Below are 13,466 nucleotides of genomic sequence, written 5' to 3'. Positions count from 1 at the left end.
TTTCCTTCCCCTCCCCCATGGTCTTCTGTTAAGTTTTTCAGGATCCACAAAAGAGTGAAAACATATGGTATCTGTCTTTCTCTGTGTGACTTATTTCACTTAGCATAACACTCTCCAGTTCCATCCACGTTGCTACAAAAGGCCATATTTCATTCTTTCTCATTGCCACATAGCATTCCATTGTGTATATAAATCACGATTTCTTTATCCATTCATCAGTTGATGGACATTTAGGCTCTTTCCATAATTTGGCTATTGTTGAGAGTCCTGCTATAAACATTGGGGTACAAGTGCCCCTATGCATCAGCACTCCTGTATCCCTTGGGTAAATTCCTAGCAGTGCTATTGCTGGGTCATAGGGTAGATTTATTTTTAATTTTTTGAGGAATCTGCACACTGTTTTCCAGAGCGGCTGCACCAGTTTGCATTCCCACCAACAGTGCAAGAGGGTTCCCGTTTCTCCACATCCTCTCCAGCATCTATAGTCTCCTGATTTGTTCATTTTGGCCACCCTGACTGGCGTGAGGTGATATCTGAGTGTGGTTTTGATTTGTATTTCCCTGATGAGGAGCGACGTTGAGCGTCTTTTCATGTGCCTGTTGGCCATCTGGATGTCTTCTTTAGAAAAGTGTCTATGCATGTTTTCTGCCCATTTCTTCACTGGATTATTTGTTTTTCGGGTGTGGAGTTTGGTGAGCTCTTTATAGATTTTGGATACTAGCCCTTTGTCCGATATGTCATTTGCAAATATCTTTTCCCATTCCATTGGTTGCCTTTTAGTTGTGTTGATTGTTTCCTTTGCTGTGCAGAAGCTTTTTATCTTCATGAGGTCCCAATAGTTCATTTTTGCTTTTAATTCCCTCGCCTTTGGGGATGTGTCAAGTAAGAAATTGCTGCGGCTGAGGTCAGAGAGGTTTTTTCCTGCTTTCTCCTCTAGGGTTTTGATGGTTTCCTGTCTCACATTCAGGTCCTTTATCCATTTTGAGTTTATTTTTGTGAATGGTGTGAGAAAGTGGTCTAGTTTCAACCTTCTGCATGTTGCTGTCCAGTTCTCCCAGCACCATTTGTTAAAGAGAGTGTCTTTTTTCTATTGGATATTGTTTCCGACTTTGTCAAAGATGAGTTGGCCATACGTTTGTGGGTCTAGTTCTGGGGTTTCTATTCTCTTCCATTGGTCTATGTGTCTGTTTTTGTGCCAATACCATGCTGTCTTGATGATTACAGCTTTGGAGTAGAGGCTAAAGTCTGGGATTGTGATGCCTCCCACTTTGTTTTTCTTCTTCAGTATTACTTTGGCTTTCGGGGTCTTTTGTGGGTCAATACAAATTTTAGGATTGCTTGTTCTAGCTTCAACCATTCTTCAAGAAGAATGCTGGTGCAATTCTGACTGGGATGGCAGAGTGTGTAGATGGCTTTGGGTAGTATTGACATTTTAACAATCTTTATTCTTCCAATCCATAAGCATGGAATGTTTTTCCATTTCTTTATATCTTCTTCAATTTCTTTCATAAACTTTCTATAGTTTCCAGCATACAGATCTTTTACATCTTTGGTTAGGTTTATTCCTAGATATTTTATGCTTCTTGGTGCAATTGTGAATGGGATCAGTTTCTTTATTTGTCTTTCTGTTGCTTCATTATTAGTGTATAAGAATGCAACTGATTTCTGTACATTAATTTTGTATCCTGCCACTTTGCTGAATTCATGTATCAGTTCTAGCAGACTTTTGGTGGAGTCTATCAGGTTTTCCATGTATAATATCATGTCATCTGCAAAAAGTGAAAGCTTGACTTCATCTTTGCCAATTTTGATGCCTTTGATTTCCTTTTGTTGTCTGATTGCTGATGCTAGCACTTCTAACACTATGTGAAACAACAGCAGTGAGAGTGGACATCCCTGTTGTGTTCCTGATCTCAGGGGGAAAGCTCTCAGTTTTCCCCATTGAGGATGATATTAGCTGTGGGCTTTTCATAAATGGCTTTTATGATGTTTAAGTATGTTCCTTCTACCCCGACTTTCTCGAGGGTTTTTATTAAGAAAGTCTGCTGCATTTTGTCAAATGCTTTTTCTGCATCGATTGACAGGGTCATATGGTTCTTCTGTGCTGTCTGGAGTAACTTGTGTTGGTGGGCGGGGCCACAGTCAGACTGATGTCTGTCCCCAGCCCATTGCCGGGGCCACAATCAGACTGGTGTGTACTTTATCTTCCCCTCTCCCAAGGGCAGGACTCACTGTGGCTGGTTTGGCCCCTGTCTGGGCTACTTGCACACTGCCAGGCTTGTGGTGCTGCTTTGATGGGATCTGGAGTGTTAGTAGGGGTGGATCTGCAAGGTGCACAGGGGCGGGAAGGGCAGGCTTAGCTCACTTTGCCCTAGGTGGTCCCCTGCGGGAGGGGCCCTGCATCACCAGGAGGGAGGCAGGCAGACCCGTCGGAGGGATGGATCCACAGAAGTACAGTGTTGGGTGTTTGCAGGGTGCAAGCAGGATCGGTGCCAGGAACTGGTTCCCTTTGGGATTTCGGCTGGGGGATGGGAGAGGGAGGTGGCACTGGCCAGTGCCTTGGTTCCCCACTGAGCTGAGCTCTGTCTTCCAGGGCTCAACACCTTTCCCTCCCAGTGTCCTCTCACCCTCCCGCTCTCGGAGCAGAGCTGTTGAGTTTTCACATTCCGGATGTTAAGTCCCATTGGCTGTCAGAACTCACGCATTCTGGCCCCTCCGCTTTTGCAAGCAGACTCAGGGATTCTGCCTTGCTGGGCGGGCTGCCCGTCCACCGCCCTGGCTGGCTCCCACCAGTCCATGTAGTGTGCACCGCCTCTCCGCCCTTCCTACCCTCTTCCGTGGGCTTCTTGTCTACACTTGACTCTGGAGAGTCCATTGTGCTAGTCTTCTGGCAGTTTTCTGGGTTATTTAGGCAGATGTGGGTGGAATCTAAGTTTTCAGCGGGATGCAGTGAGCCCAACGTCCTCCTATGCCACCATCTTCTCCCTCTGTTCTTTTTCTGTAGATCAGAAAGAATTGGCAGCTTAAACTTTTTTTTAATGTTTATTTTATTTTATTTTATTTTATTTATTTTTTATATATATATATGAAATTTATTGACAAATTGGTTTCCATACAACACCCAGTGCTCATCCCAAAAGGTGCCCTCCTCAATACCCATCACCCACCCTCCCCTCCCTCCCACCCCCCATCAACCCTCAGTTTGTTCTCAGTTTTTAACAGTCTCTTATGCTTTGGCTCTCTCCCACTCTAACCTCTTTTTTTTTTTTCCCCTTCCCCTCCCCCATGGGTTCCTGTTAAGTTTCTCAGGATCCACATAAGAGTGAAACCATATGGTATCTGTCTTTCTCTGTATGGCTTATTTCACTTAGCATTACACTTAAAATGGATAAAGGACCTAAATGTGAGACAGGAAACCATCAGAACCTTAGAGGAGTAAGCAGGAAAAAGACCTCTCTGACCTCAGCCGTAGCAATCTCTTACTCGACACATCCCCAAAGGCAAGGGAATTAAAAGCAAAAGTGAATTACTGGGACCTTATGAAGATAAAAAGCTTCTGCACAGCAAAGGAAACAACCAACAAAACTAAAAGGCAACCAACGGAATGGGAAAAGATATTTGCAAATGACATATCGGACAAAGGGCTAGTATCTAAAATCTATAAAGGGCAGCTTAAACTTATAGAGACAAATTTAGAATGGGGATTCTGGGACTGGGAGATGAAGGAAATGAGGTGATGTTGGTCAAAGGGCACAAACTTCTGGCTCTAACATGAATAAGTTCTCATTAGAACACTAGTACAGCATGGTGATTATAGTTAACAATTCTACATTATGTACTTGAAAGTCACTAAGAAAGTAGATTATAAGTGGTCTCACTGCCAAGAAAAAAAAGTAATTATGGAGGTGATGGAGGTGTCAACTAACCTTATTATGGTAATAATTTCACAATATACACCTGTATAAAATCCATATTATAATGTTATACACCTCAAACTTAGACATTATTTTTTAATATAATTTATTGCCAAATTGGCTTCCATACAATACGCAGCGCTCATCCCAGCAAGTGCCCTCCTCAGTGCCCATCACCCACTTTCCCCTCTTCTCTACCTCCCATAATCTCTCAATTTGTTCTCTATATTTAAAAGTCTTGTATCATTTGCCTTCCTCTCTGTAAATTTTCCCCCCCTTCCCTTCCTCCATGGTCTACTGTTAAGTTTCTCAAGATCCACATATGAGTGAAAACATGGTATCTGTGTTTGTCTGACTGACTTATTTCACTTAGTATAACACCCTCCAGTTCTATCCACATTGCTACAAATGGCATGTTTCATTCTTTCTCATTGCCAAGTAGTATTCCATTGTGTATATAAACCACATCTTCTTTATCCATTCATCAGTTGATGGACATTTAGGCTCTTTCCATAATTTGGCTATTGTTGAAAGTGTTGCAATATACAGTGGGGTATAAGTGCCCCTATGCATCAGCACTCCTGTATCCCTTGGGTAAATTCCTAGCAATGCTATTGCTGGGTCATAGGGAAGTTCTATTTTTAATTTTTTGAGGAGCCTCACACTGTTTTCCAGAGTGGCTGCACCAGTTTGCATTCTGACCAACATTGCAAAAGCGTTCCCCTCACCAACATGTATTCTACATCTCTCTTGGCGTATGCTTGCAAGAATTTATGTTGTATATCCATGAAACTGCTGGATTCCAGGGAATGTATATATTCAACCGTAACAGATAATGTTAGAGAGTATTCCAAAGTGGTTGCCAAAATGTACACTCTCATGAGTAGTATATGATAATCTTCATTATTCTGTTTATTTTTTATTTTTATTTTGGTCAGTTTTTGTTTTTCTTTTGGTTTTCAAAAAAACATTTAGGAAAACACATTCTGTTTTATATTTGGATAATTTTTTTTTTAAAATAATGACTTTTCAAGAGTCTTGCCCTTTTTTAAACTACTGGGAATTTGTTAATACTTTAAAGATTTATGGGGCGCCTGGGTGGCGCAGTCAGTTAAGCGTCCGACTTCAGCCAGGTCACGATCTCGCGGTCTTTGAGTTCAAGCCCCGCGTCAGGCTCTGGGCTGATGGCTCAGAGCCTGGAGCCTGTTTCCGATTCTGTGTCTCCCTCTCTCTCTGCCCCTCCCCCGTTCATGCTCTGTCTCTCTCTGTCCCAAAAATAAATAAACGTTGAAAAAAAAATTAAAAAAAAAAGATTTAAAAAATATATTCTGAAAGCAAGCCTTTAATCAGTTATATGTATTCCAGATATTTTCTCTGGTTTTTGCAGGCTTATTTTTCTAGTCTCATAATTTCTTTTTAATGACTTTAAAAGAACTTTAAGAAGTTCTTTTTAAAAAAAATTTAATTCCAGTGCAGTTGATAAACAGTGTTATATTCGTTTCAGGTATACAACGTAGTGATTCAAGAATTCTATACATTACTCAGTGGTCATCATAATAAGTGCCCTCCTTAATCCCCTTCACCTATTCACCCATTCCCCCACCCACCTCCCTTCTGGTAACCAGAAATTTGTTCTCTGTGGTTAAGAGTCTGTTTTTTATTTATTGCTCTTTTCTTTTCCCCTTTATTTATCTTGTTTCTTAAATTCCACATATGAATAAAATCATCTGGTATTTGTCTTTCTCTGACTGGTTTATTAATGAACAGAAATTCTTATTTTTAATGCACCTGATTTATCAGTCAAGTTTCTTTTTTTTTAAGTTTATTTATTTATTTTGAAAGAGAGAGAGATAGAGAACTCTGAAGGGGCAGAGAGAGAGAGGGGGAGAGAGAGATTGCTAAGCAGGCTCTGCACCATCAGCACAGAGCCCAGTGCAGGGCTTGAAGTATAAACTGTGAGATCATGACCTGAGCCCAAATCAAGAGTTGGTCGTTTAATGGACTGAGCCACCCAGGCACTGGTGGCTAGTTTCTTTATAGCTAGTTCTTTTTGCTTATTTCAAGGTTATGAAAATATTATTTAGAAGTGTTAATATCTTTCAAATTTAAAATCTGCAATTATACTGGTCATAGTTTTTATGTATGGTACGAAATATAGGTCAAATTTCAGTTTTCCACATGAGAATCCATTTGACCTAGACATTTTCTTTGTTAAACCTGTATTCTATGCCTGCTGTGTAGTCCTATTTTTTTTTTACCATAAATTAAGTGTCCATATATGCATGGGTTGGTTTCTGCATTCTCTATTTAATTTCATCTTTCTTTTTGTTCCTATTGCACCAATAGCACATTTTCCTAATTATCGTAGCTTATAATGAGTCGATATCTAAGATAGGTAAGTCCTACCAATTTCTTTCTCTTCAAACTCTTTTTGATAGTATTTGCCCATTGCCTTTCCATATAAATTTAGAATTCTTTTGTCAATTTGCACAACAATTATTTCTGGAATTCGATTGGGATTGCTTTGAATGGGGAGGTTAATTGTCATCTACACAATAATTACTCTTACAATCCATGGACTTGGCATATCTTCCTATTATATCTTTGTGAATTTCTTTCAACAAAGTTTTATTGTTTTCTGTATAGAAGACTTGCCAAATATATATATATATATTTTTTTTCCTTTTTCCCTCTGATCCCTTTTCCCATTGTTTGCCATTGTTATAATATAGAAGGATAGCTTTTGGGGGCAAATTGTAACATGGAAATCTGTAGCCAGTTGCAATGCCGTTTGTGAAATTGCGGACTGGCTTGTTGACCTCATTCCAAACTTGGCCAGTTTGAAGTCAGTTTCTTACCAACTCCAGTTGGGGATCTCTTTACTAGATGAAGCAGTAAAATCAGAGAAGTGGGGAGGTCTAAGCTTCTTCTACAGCTATCTTGCTATCTTAAGTCCCCTGAATTTCTGGGTCATTTAACCCCCTTCTTCTGGTTCCTCTCTGTTTGACTAGGGTCCCCTCAGTCTGTTTTCCTCCCAATTTTATTGAGAAATAACTGACACACATCACTGTATAAGTTTAAGTTGTATAGCATAATAATTTGATTTACATGTGTTGTGAAATGATTACCACAATAGGCTTAGTTAACCTCCATCATCTCTTATAGAAACAATGAAAAGAGAGAACTTCTTGAGATGACAACACTTAGTGTCTAATCTCTTAATAACTGTAAGTCTCTAAGGTCTGTGAGTATTTTGCACTTCTTTATTTCTCCAAACCTGGGCTCAATACTTAGCACATAGAGGACACTCAGTAAAAGTTTGGGAGATGAATATATAAAAAAGTGAATAAATGAGTGAAGGAATGTTTCAAAGGAGGAAAATAAAATTGTCGGAAAATACATCATAGTACAGTATCCAAATAATAGATCCTGATAATTTAGTTTTAGTATCTTTGGGTGTTTGGGATGAGGAAATAGTGTGGATTTTGTCAGAAGTAAACCCATGTATGGGGAGTTTCTATAAGAATAATGTGAACAAAATTTGGTTTCCAGGGTGGGATGTAGTTTCAGGATCAATAAAACCATTAATCTGGGCCTAAGATCTTAAAGACAATGTAGGACATATTGTGTTAGGAGATGAAATTCAAGAGGAAATTCAGGAGAAATTCCTGGCTAAATTGATAGGGAAGCCTGAGAAAATATGGGGAAAGCTCAAGGCACAACTATTGAAGAAATTAAGCTTGTCAAAACACACAGATCAGGTCACTTTTCCATACACAGGGCTGATAGTTAGAACCCTGGGAAGATAACTGTTTTAGGGAGACAACTTTGAAGATCTGAGAGTTGCTTGCCTAAATCTGTTCCAGAATATTTCTTCTAGTGCACTCTCATCTCAGAAATAGCACCTTTAATAACTTTTGCACTTATATAAAGATTTTTATCATTTTAAGTTGCAGACTACTGTAGGACATTTGCTCTTTGACTTGTTACTCATCATTTACACCCTGCCAGAAAATTATATACATTTTAAATGACTATTTAAAAATTTCTTTTTAACGTTTATTTATTTTTGAGACAGAGAGAAACAGAGCATGAACGGGGGAGGGTCAGAGAGAGAGAGACACAGAATCTGAAGCAGGCTCCAGGCTCTGAGCTGTCAGCACAGAGCCCGACGCAGGGCTCGAACTCACGGACCGCGAGATCATGACCTGAGCCGAAGTCGGCCGCCCAACCGACTGAGCCACCCAAGCGCCCCTAAATTACTATTTTAGAAAATAAAATGAAAAGAAAAATGGTAAATATGAAAAAAAATATTAATGGCATTACTAGTGCCTCTAAATCAAACTGTTAGTAGTACATTGTTGTATTTCCTCATATCTCCTATTTCTAGTTTATTCTTATACCACAGCAATTTTTTGCATGTCTTTATAAAAGTTTTTTAAATTAATTTTTTTATTGAAGTATAGTTGACAATGTTACATTAGTTTCAGGTGTACAACACAATGATTCAATGACTATACATTATGCTATGCTCACCACAAGTGTAGCTACCAACAATTAGCATACAATGCTATTGCAGTACTATTGGCTATATTCCCTATGCTGTAGCTTTTATTCCAAAGACTTCCTCATTCCATAATTGGAAACCTGCATCTCCTACTTTCCTTTACCCATTTTGCATTTCCCCTTACCTTTTTCTTCTGACAAGTGGAAGTACTGGACTGTGGTATTAATATTTTAAAGTTTTTGAGGAACCTCCATACTGCTTTTCACAGTGGCTATACCAATTACATTCCAGCCAATGGTGCACAAGTGTTCTCTTTTTCCCACATCTTCACCAACACTTGTTATTTCTTGTCTCTTTCATGCTAGCCATTTTGACATGTGTAAACTGATATCTCGTAATTTTGATTTGCATTTCTGTGATGATGAGTGATGTTGAGCATCTTTTCATGTGTTTATTGGACATCTGTATGTCTTCTTTGGAAAACTATTTAGATCATCTACCAATTTTTCAATCAGATTTTGTTTGGTTTGTTTGTTTGTATAAGTTCTTTATATATTTTGGGTATTAACCCTTTATTGGATACATCATTAGCAAATATCTTCTCCCATTCACTAAGTTGCCTTTTTCCTTTGCTAATGGTTTCCTATGCTGTGCATAAGTTGTTGTTGTTGTTGTTTTTAATTTTGGTATGGGCCCAATAGTTTATTTTTGCTTTTGTTTCCCTTGCCTTTGGAGATATATCTGGAAAAATGTTGCTAAGGCTGATGTAAAAAAATTACTGCCTATGTTATCTTCTAGGAGTTTTATGGTTTTAGGTCTCACATCTAGGAGTTTAGTAAATTTTGAGTTTATTTTTGTGTACGATGTAAGAACGTGGTCCAGTTTCATTCTTTTGCTTGTAGGTATCCAGTTTTCTCAGCACCATTTATTGAAAAGTAGTCATACTATCTTATTTCTAGCCTTAGATTCATATGCACTATTCTCTTTGCATGATTTGTATTAATTCTAATACATATAGGGAGAAAAACCTCTTTAAAATCATGAAGCGTTTAAAATATGAATTATTTTCTGATTAAGTTTCTTGCAGGTAGTCTTGTTTCCAGGTCTCACCCTGTTTCAGTACATATATTCTTTTGTACTGAGTGGTACTGGGTGGTACTAAGATAAGGAAAATAATGAGTTGTAAGGAACCTAAAACAACCCAAAAAAGTAAACAGTTGGAAAAAAAAACCCACTATTTTCACAAAGTCCTATTTAATAATTAAGTTTGCTGAGGAGAAATTTTTTGACAAGCCCAGCTGAGGAAGAGTCCGAAACTGCCAAGGACCTACATATGGAAGACAGTTATTCTGAATAAGAAAGGGAAGGATGTTCTGGTCATTCTGGTGGGTGGTGGGAAGAGTATGAGGAAGGAAGAAGAAGAGGCAGATCAGGTATAATATGAGAAACTGACTGGGTGTTCAGCACGGTGGCCTTTCCTATGACTCTCCCTAACCCCAGCTGGTAGTCAGGTTAATAAACCCACACAAAACTGGAATTACTTTGGTTTTGGATAAAATGTTGAAGGAGATGAGTCTCACATCCAGACTGGTGTGATCAAAATAAGACAGGAGGTATATTCAGGGATTGGAAGAGAAAAGCACACACGAACATGTTTGATGGGGTGTGTGTGTGTGTGTGTGTGTGTGTGTGTGTGTGTGTAGGGAGAGAGTGATGGGTGCTTTAGACACCTGAGCACTGTGAATCTGGGGGTCAGGGACAAATTTACCTATATCTGCAAAAGATAGAAACTGATCTGTTGACATCTGGGTTATATATGATTTTTCTGCAAAAAAGCCTGAAAATATGTCACATTTTCCTGTTTCCATGCAACGTGCACAGGAATATTAATACATTATGGCCTAGTACAAATGATTTATGCAAGGTCTTGTAAGATCTTGTTTTCTATTTGCTTCATTGAAATGTATTTCTAAAAATACTCCCTGGGATATGGGAAACATATCTGTCTCTCAAATTTGCATATGACCATTAACCTCCTATAATTTTATATCACTATATGTCCAACACATATATGGATTCTAGTTCTTGAGAGGCTGTCTTTGACCAGGTCTCATAATCCTAAATAGTTTTGTCAGGGCCTGCTTCATCTCCTTATTCCGGAGGCTATAGATCAAGGGATTGAAAAGTGGAGTCATCACAGAATAAAATAAAGTCACAATTTTCTGAATCCCTGCTGGATTGCCTGCTGTTGGACTCACATACATCACCATGATGGAGCCATAGAACAGGGACACCACAGCCAGATGGGAGCCACACGTGGAGAAGGCCTTATGCCGACCTTCTGCTGAGGGGACCCTCAGCACAGCTCTGATCACCAAGGTGTAGGAGCTGGTAATGAAGAGGAAGGTGGAGAAAATGAGGACTGAGTTAAAGATGGCACATATGATCTCAGTGGCAGGAGCTGCCACACAAGACAGATTCATAAGGGGTCCTGGATCACATAAAAAATGATCAATTGTATTGGGACCACAAAAAGGAAGCTGGGAGATGAGGTAAACTGGGAGGAGAAAACAAGAGAAGCCACACACCCAGCACCCAGCTCCTATTCTGATGCAGCGCTGAACTGTCATGACAGCGGGGTAATGCAGGGGCCTGCAGATAGCAAGGTACCTGTCAAAGGCCATGGCAGACAAGAAGAAGGTCTCAGTGGTGCCCATGGAGAAGAAGAAGTAGAACTGGATGAAGCAGCCATAGAAGGAGATGGAATTGGTCTCAGAGAGAAAGTTGGCCAGCATATTAGGGACAGTAGAAGTGACATACCAGATCTCCAGGAAGGAAAAATTGGCCAGTAGGATGTACATGGGAGTGTGGAGATGGTCATTCCACCACACTGCACAGATGATACACAGATTTCCCATTAATGTCAGGACATAGATCACAAAGAAGATTGAGAAGAGGAGGATCTGGACCTCCCAGGTGCAAGGGAAGCCAAGAAGAATGAATTCACTGACAGGGTCAGAGTGGTTGTTTTCAGCTGGGATTTTCATGTTTCTCTCCCTAAAACTGCAATAACAAGACATGACCATGTTACAGATGACTTTGCAGAAGTTTTCTCAATAAGATAGTCTCTGATTTTCTTTACAATTCAATTAGCACAGTTTTAGATTAAACATTTTCAGCATTCTTTGACCCAGTGATATTGGGAAGAATAAGGCACTTGGAGATGTGGATGCTTATTACAGCTTTACCATCATGATCACCATGCCCATCATGGGTCATTAAACACCTGCCTTTGTTTAGTGTCCTCAGCACTACATAAAATTAATTAGATGCTTTCTTGTCATTGAGAGGCTTCAACCTAGGTCAGAAACATCAACTTAAAAGCAGTTATTTATTTTTAAATATTTTTTTTTCAACGTTTATTTATTTTTGGGACAGAGAGAGACAGAGCATGAACAGGGGAGGGGCAGAGAGAGAGGGAGACACAGAATCGGAAACAGGCTCCAGGCTCTGAGCCATCAGCCCAGAGCCCGACGCGGGGCTCGAACTCACGGACCGCGAGATCGTGACCTGGCTGAAGTCGGACGCTTAACCGACTGCGCCACCCAGGCGCCCCCAGTTATTTATTTTGAGAGAGAGAGAGAGCACAGGCAAGAGTAGGGGAGGGACACAGAGAGAAAGAAAGAATCCCAAGCAGCCTCCGTGCCCAGCATGGAGCCTGACGCGGGACTCGATCTCACAACTGTGAGATGATGACCTGAGCTGAAACCAACAGTCTGATGCTGTATGGACTGAGCCACGTAGGTGCCCCAGAAACCTCAACTTTTAATCAATGATGGCTTACAGCAAATTTTCTCTCCATATTTAGTGACATATGCAAAATTCTTCAAAGTACTCCTCATTTTTAACTTGGTTCTCTTTGCATTTAAAAAATTGTTGCTGAAGAGGAGTAAGTTTCTTATATTCTCACCTTGAATAACATTTTAAATGAAATTGGTATGAATGAATGAGGTTCAGACTAAAGACTAATGATTCTTTTTTAACAGAGATTTTCCCTAACTAGAATACACAAGCTTCAGTCCTCAGCTGAAATTTATCACATGCAGGGAAAGTACCTCACAGTGACAGTCTATATACATTTTGCCAGGTAAACTAAAAATAATTATAGTGTTATGTCACTGAAAGCATTCTGAGATTTGAACAACAATTCAAGATCTGTGCATGGACTGTTCAGTTTCATTTCTCCTTATATATTATTTCAGGCTTCTATGTCAGAGTTCCTCCTGATTGACCTGACCTGTATATGTTTTTTTCAGGACATAATCCTTGATATTTTTCCTTCTCCAACTATACTCTTTCTGTAAGTGACCTGACACTAGCCCCTTGATATAAAAACTATGTGAGATAAAGCCAGATTTTTCTCTCCCTAGCTATGAAATCTCTTCTGCAACCTGGATTTTTCTACCCAATTTCTTACTTAACATCTCCATTTGATATCTAATGTAACATGCCTATGACTAAACTGTTTTTTGATTATTCTCCCCTCAGACTAGCCAATCTTTCTTTCTCTGCCATATCACTACATGGCACCTCCATTCACTCAGTTGCCCGGGCCATACACTTTGGCCACATCACTTCTATTCCTCTCACTACTCTACATCCAAAACCATCAGCAAATACTCTAGGCCTCATATTCAAAACATTCAGAATGTGCACAATTTTAGCATTCTTATCAGCTTTCACCCTGGTGCACCCTACCATGGAATTCTCATTTTGACTACTTACAAAAACCTCTTAAATTGCTTGTTTCCATTTTTACATGCCAAGACTGTTAGCCACATAATAGCTAGATGACAGTTTTTGAAAAACCTGATCACGTCAACTACTTGCTCTCAATCTTTTAAACACAGTTAACATACCTCCCAATTCCTTTCCATGGCTAAGAAGGCCAATAAGGCCTTCCTCCATGTCCTAATTTCCTACCACTTTTCCTCCTATTAGCCCCACTCCAGCCATACTGATACTTGATTATGCTATGTGTGGCC

The 13,466-nt window shown here is 39.6% G+C and overlaps 1 protein-coding gene across 1 annotated transcript; it reads right to left on the bottom strand.

Moving 5' to 3' along the window:
* Nucleotides 1–10,499: 10,499 nt before the first annotated feature.
* LOC124508275 (olfactory receptor 11H6-like) lies at nt 10,500–11,468 on the bottom strand. Its single transcript, XM_047074675.1, has one exon. It carries the CDS (start codon nt 11,466–11,468, stop codon nt 10,500–10,502), a length of 969 nt encoding a protein of 322 aa, XP_046930631.1.
* Between the last annotated feature and the right edge of the window lie 1,998 nt (nt 11,469–13,466).

The sequence above is a fragment of the Lynx rufus genome, unplaced genomic scaffold (assembly GCF_022079265.1).
Source record: "Lynx rufus isolate CCGP_SWC_20201006 ecotype Redwood Valley unplaced genomic scaffold, mLynRuf1.p SCAF_13, whole genome shotgun sequence".
NCBI classification, from domain to species: Eukaryota; Metazoa; Chordata; class Mammalia; order Carnivora; family Felidae; genus Lynx; species Lynx rufus.
This window is presented reverse-complemented; position numbering and strand designations above follow the sequence as displayed.

What these genes read in the sequence shown, in the direction of transcription:
- LOC124508275 (XM_047074675.1), bottom strand. Translation starts at nt 11,468, where the DNA reads ATGAAAATCCCAGCTGAAAACAACCACTCTGACCCTGTCAGTGAATTC.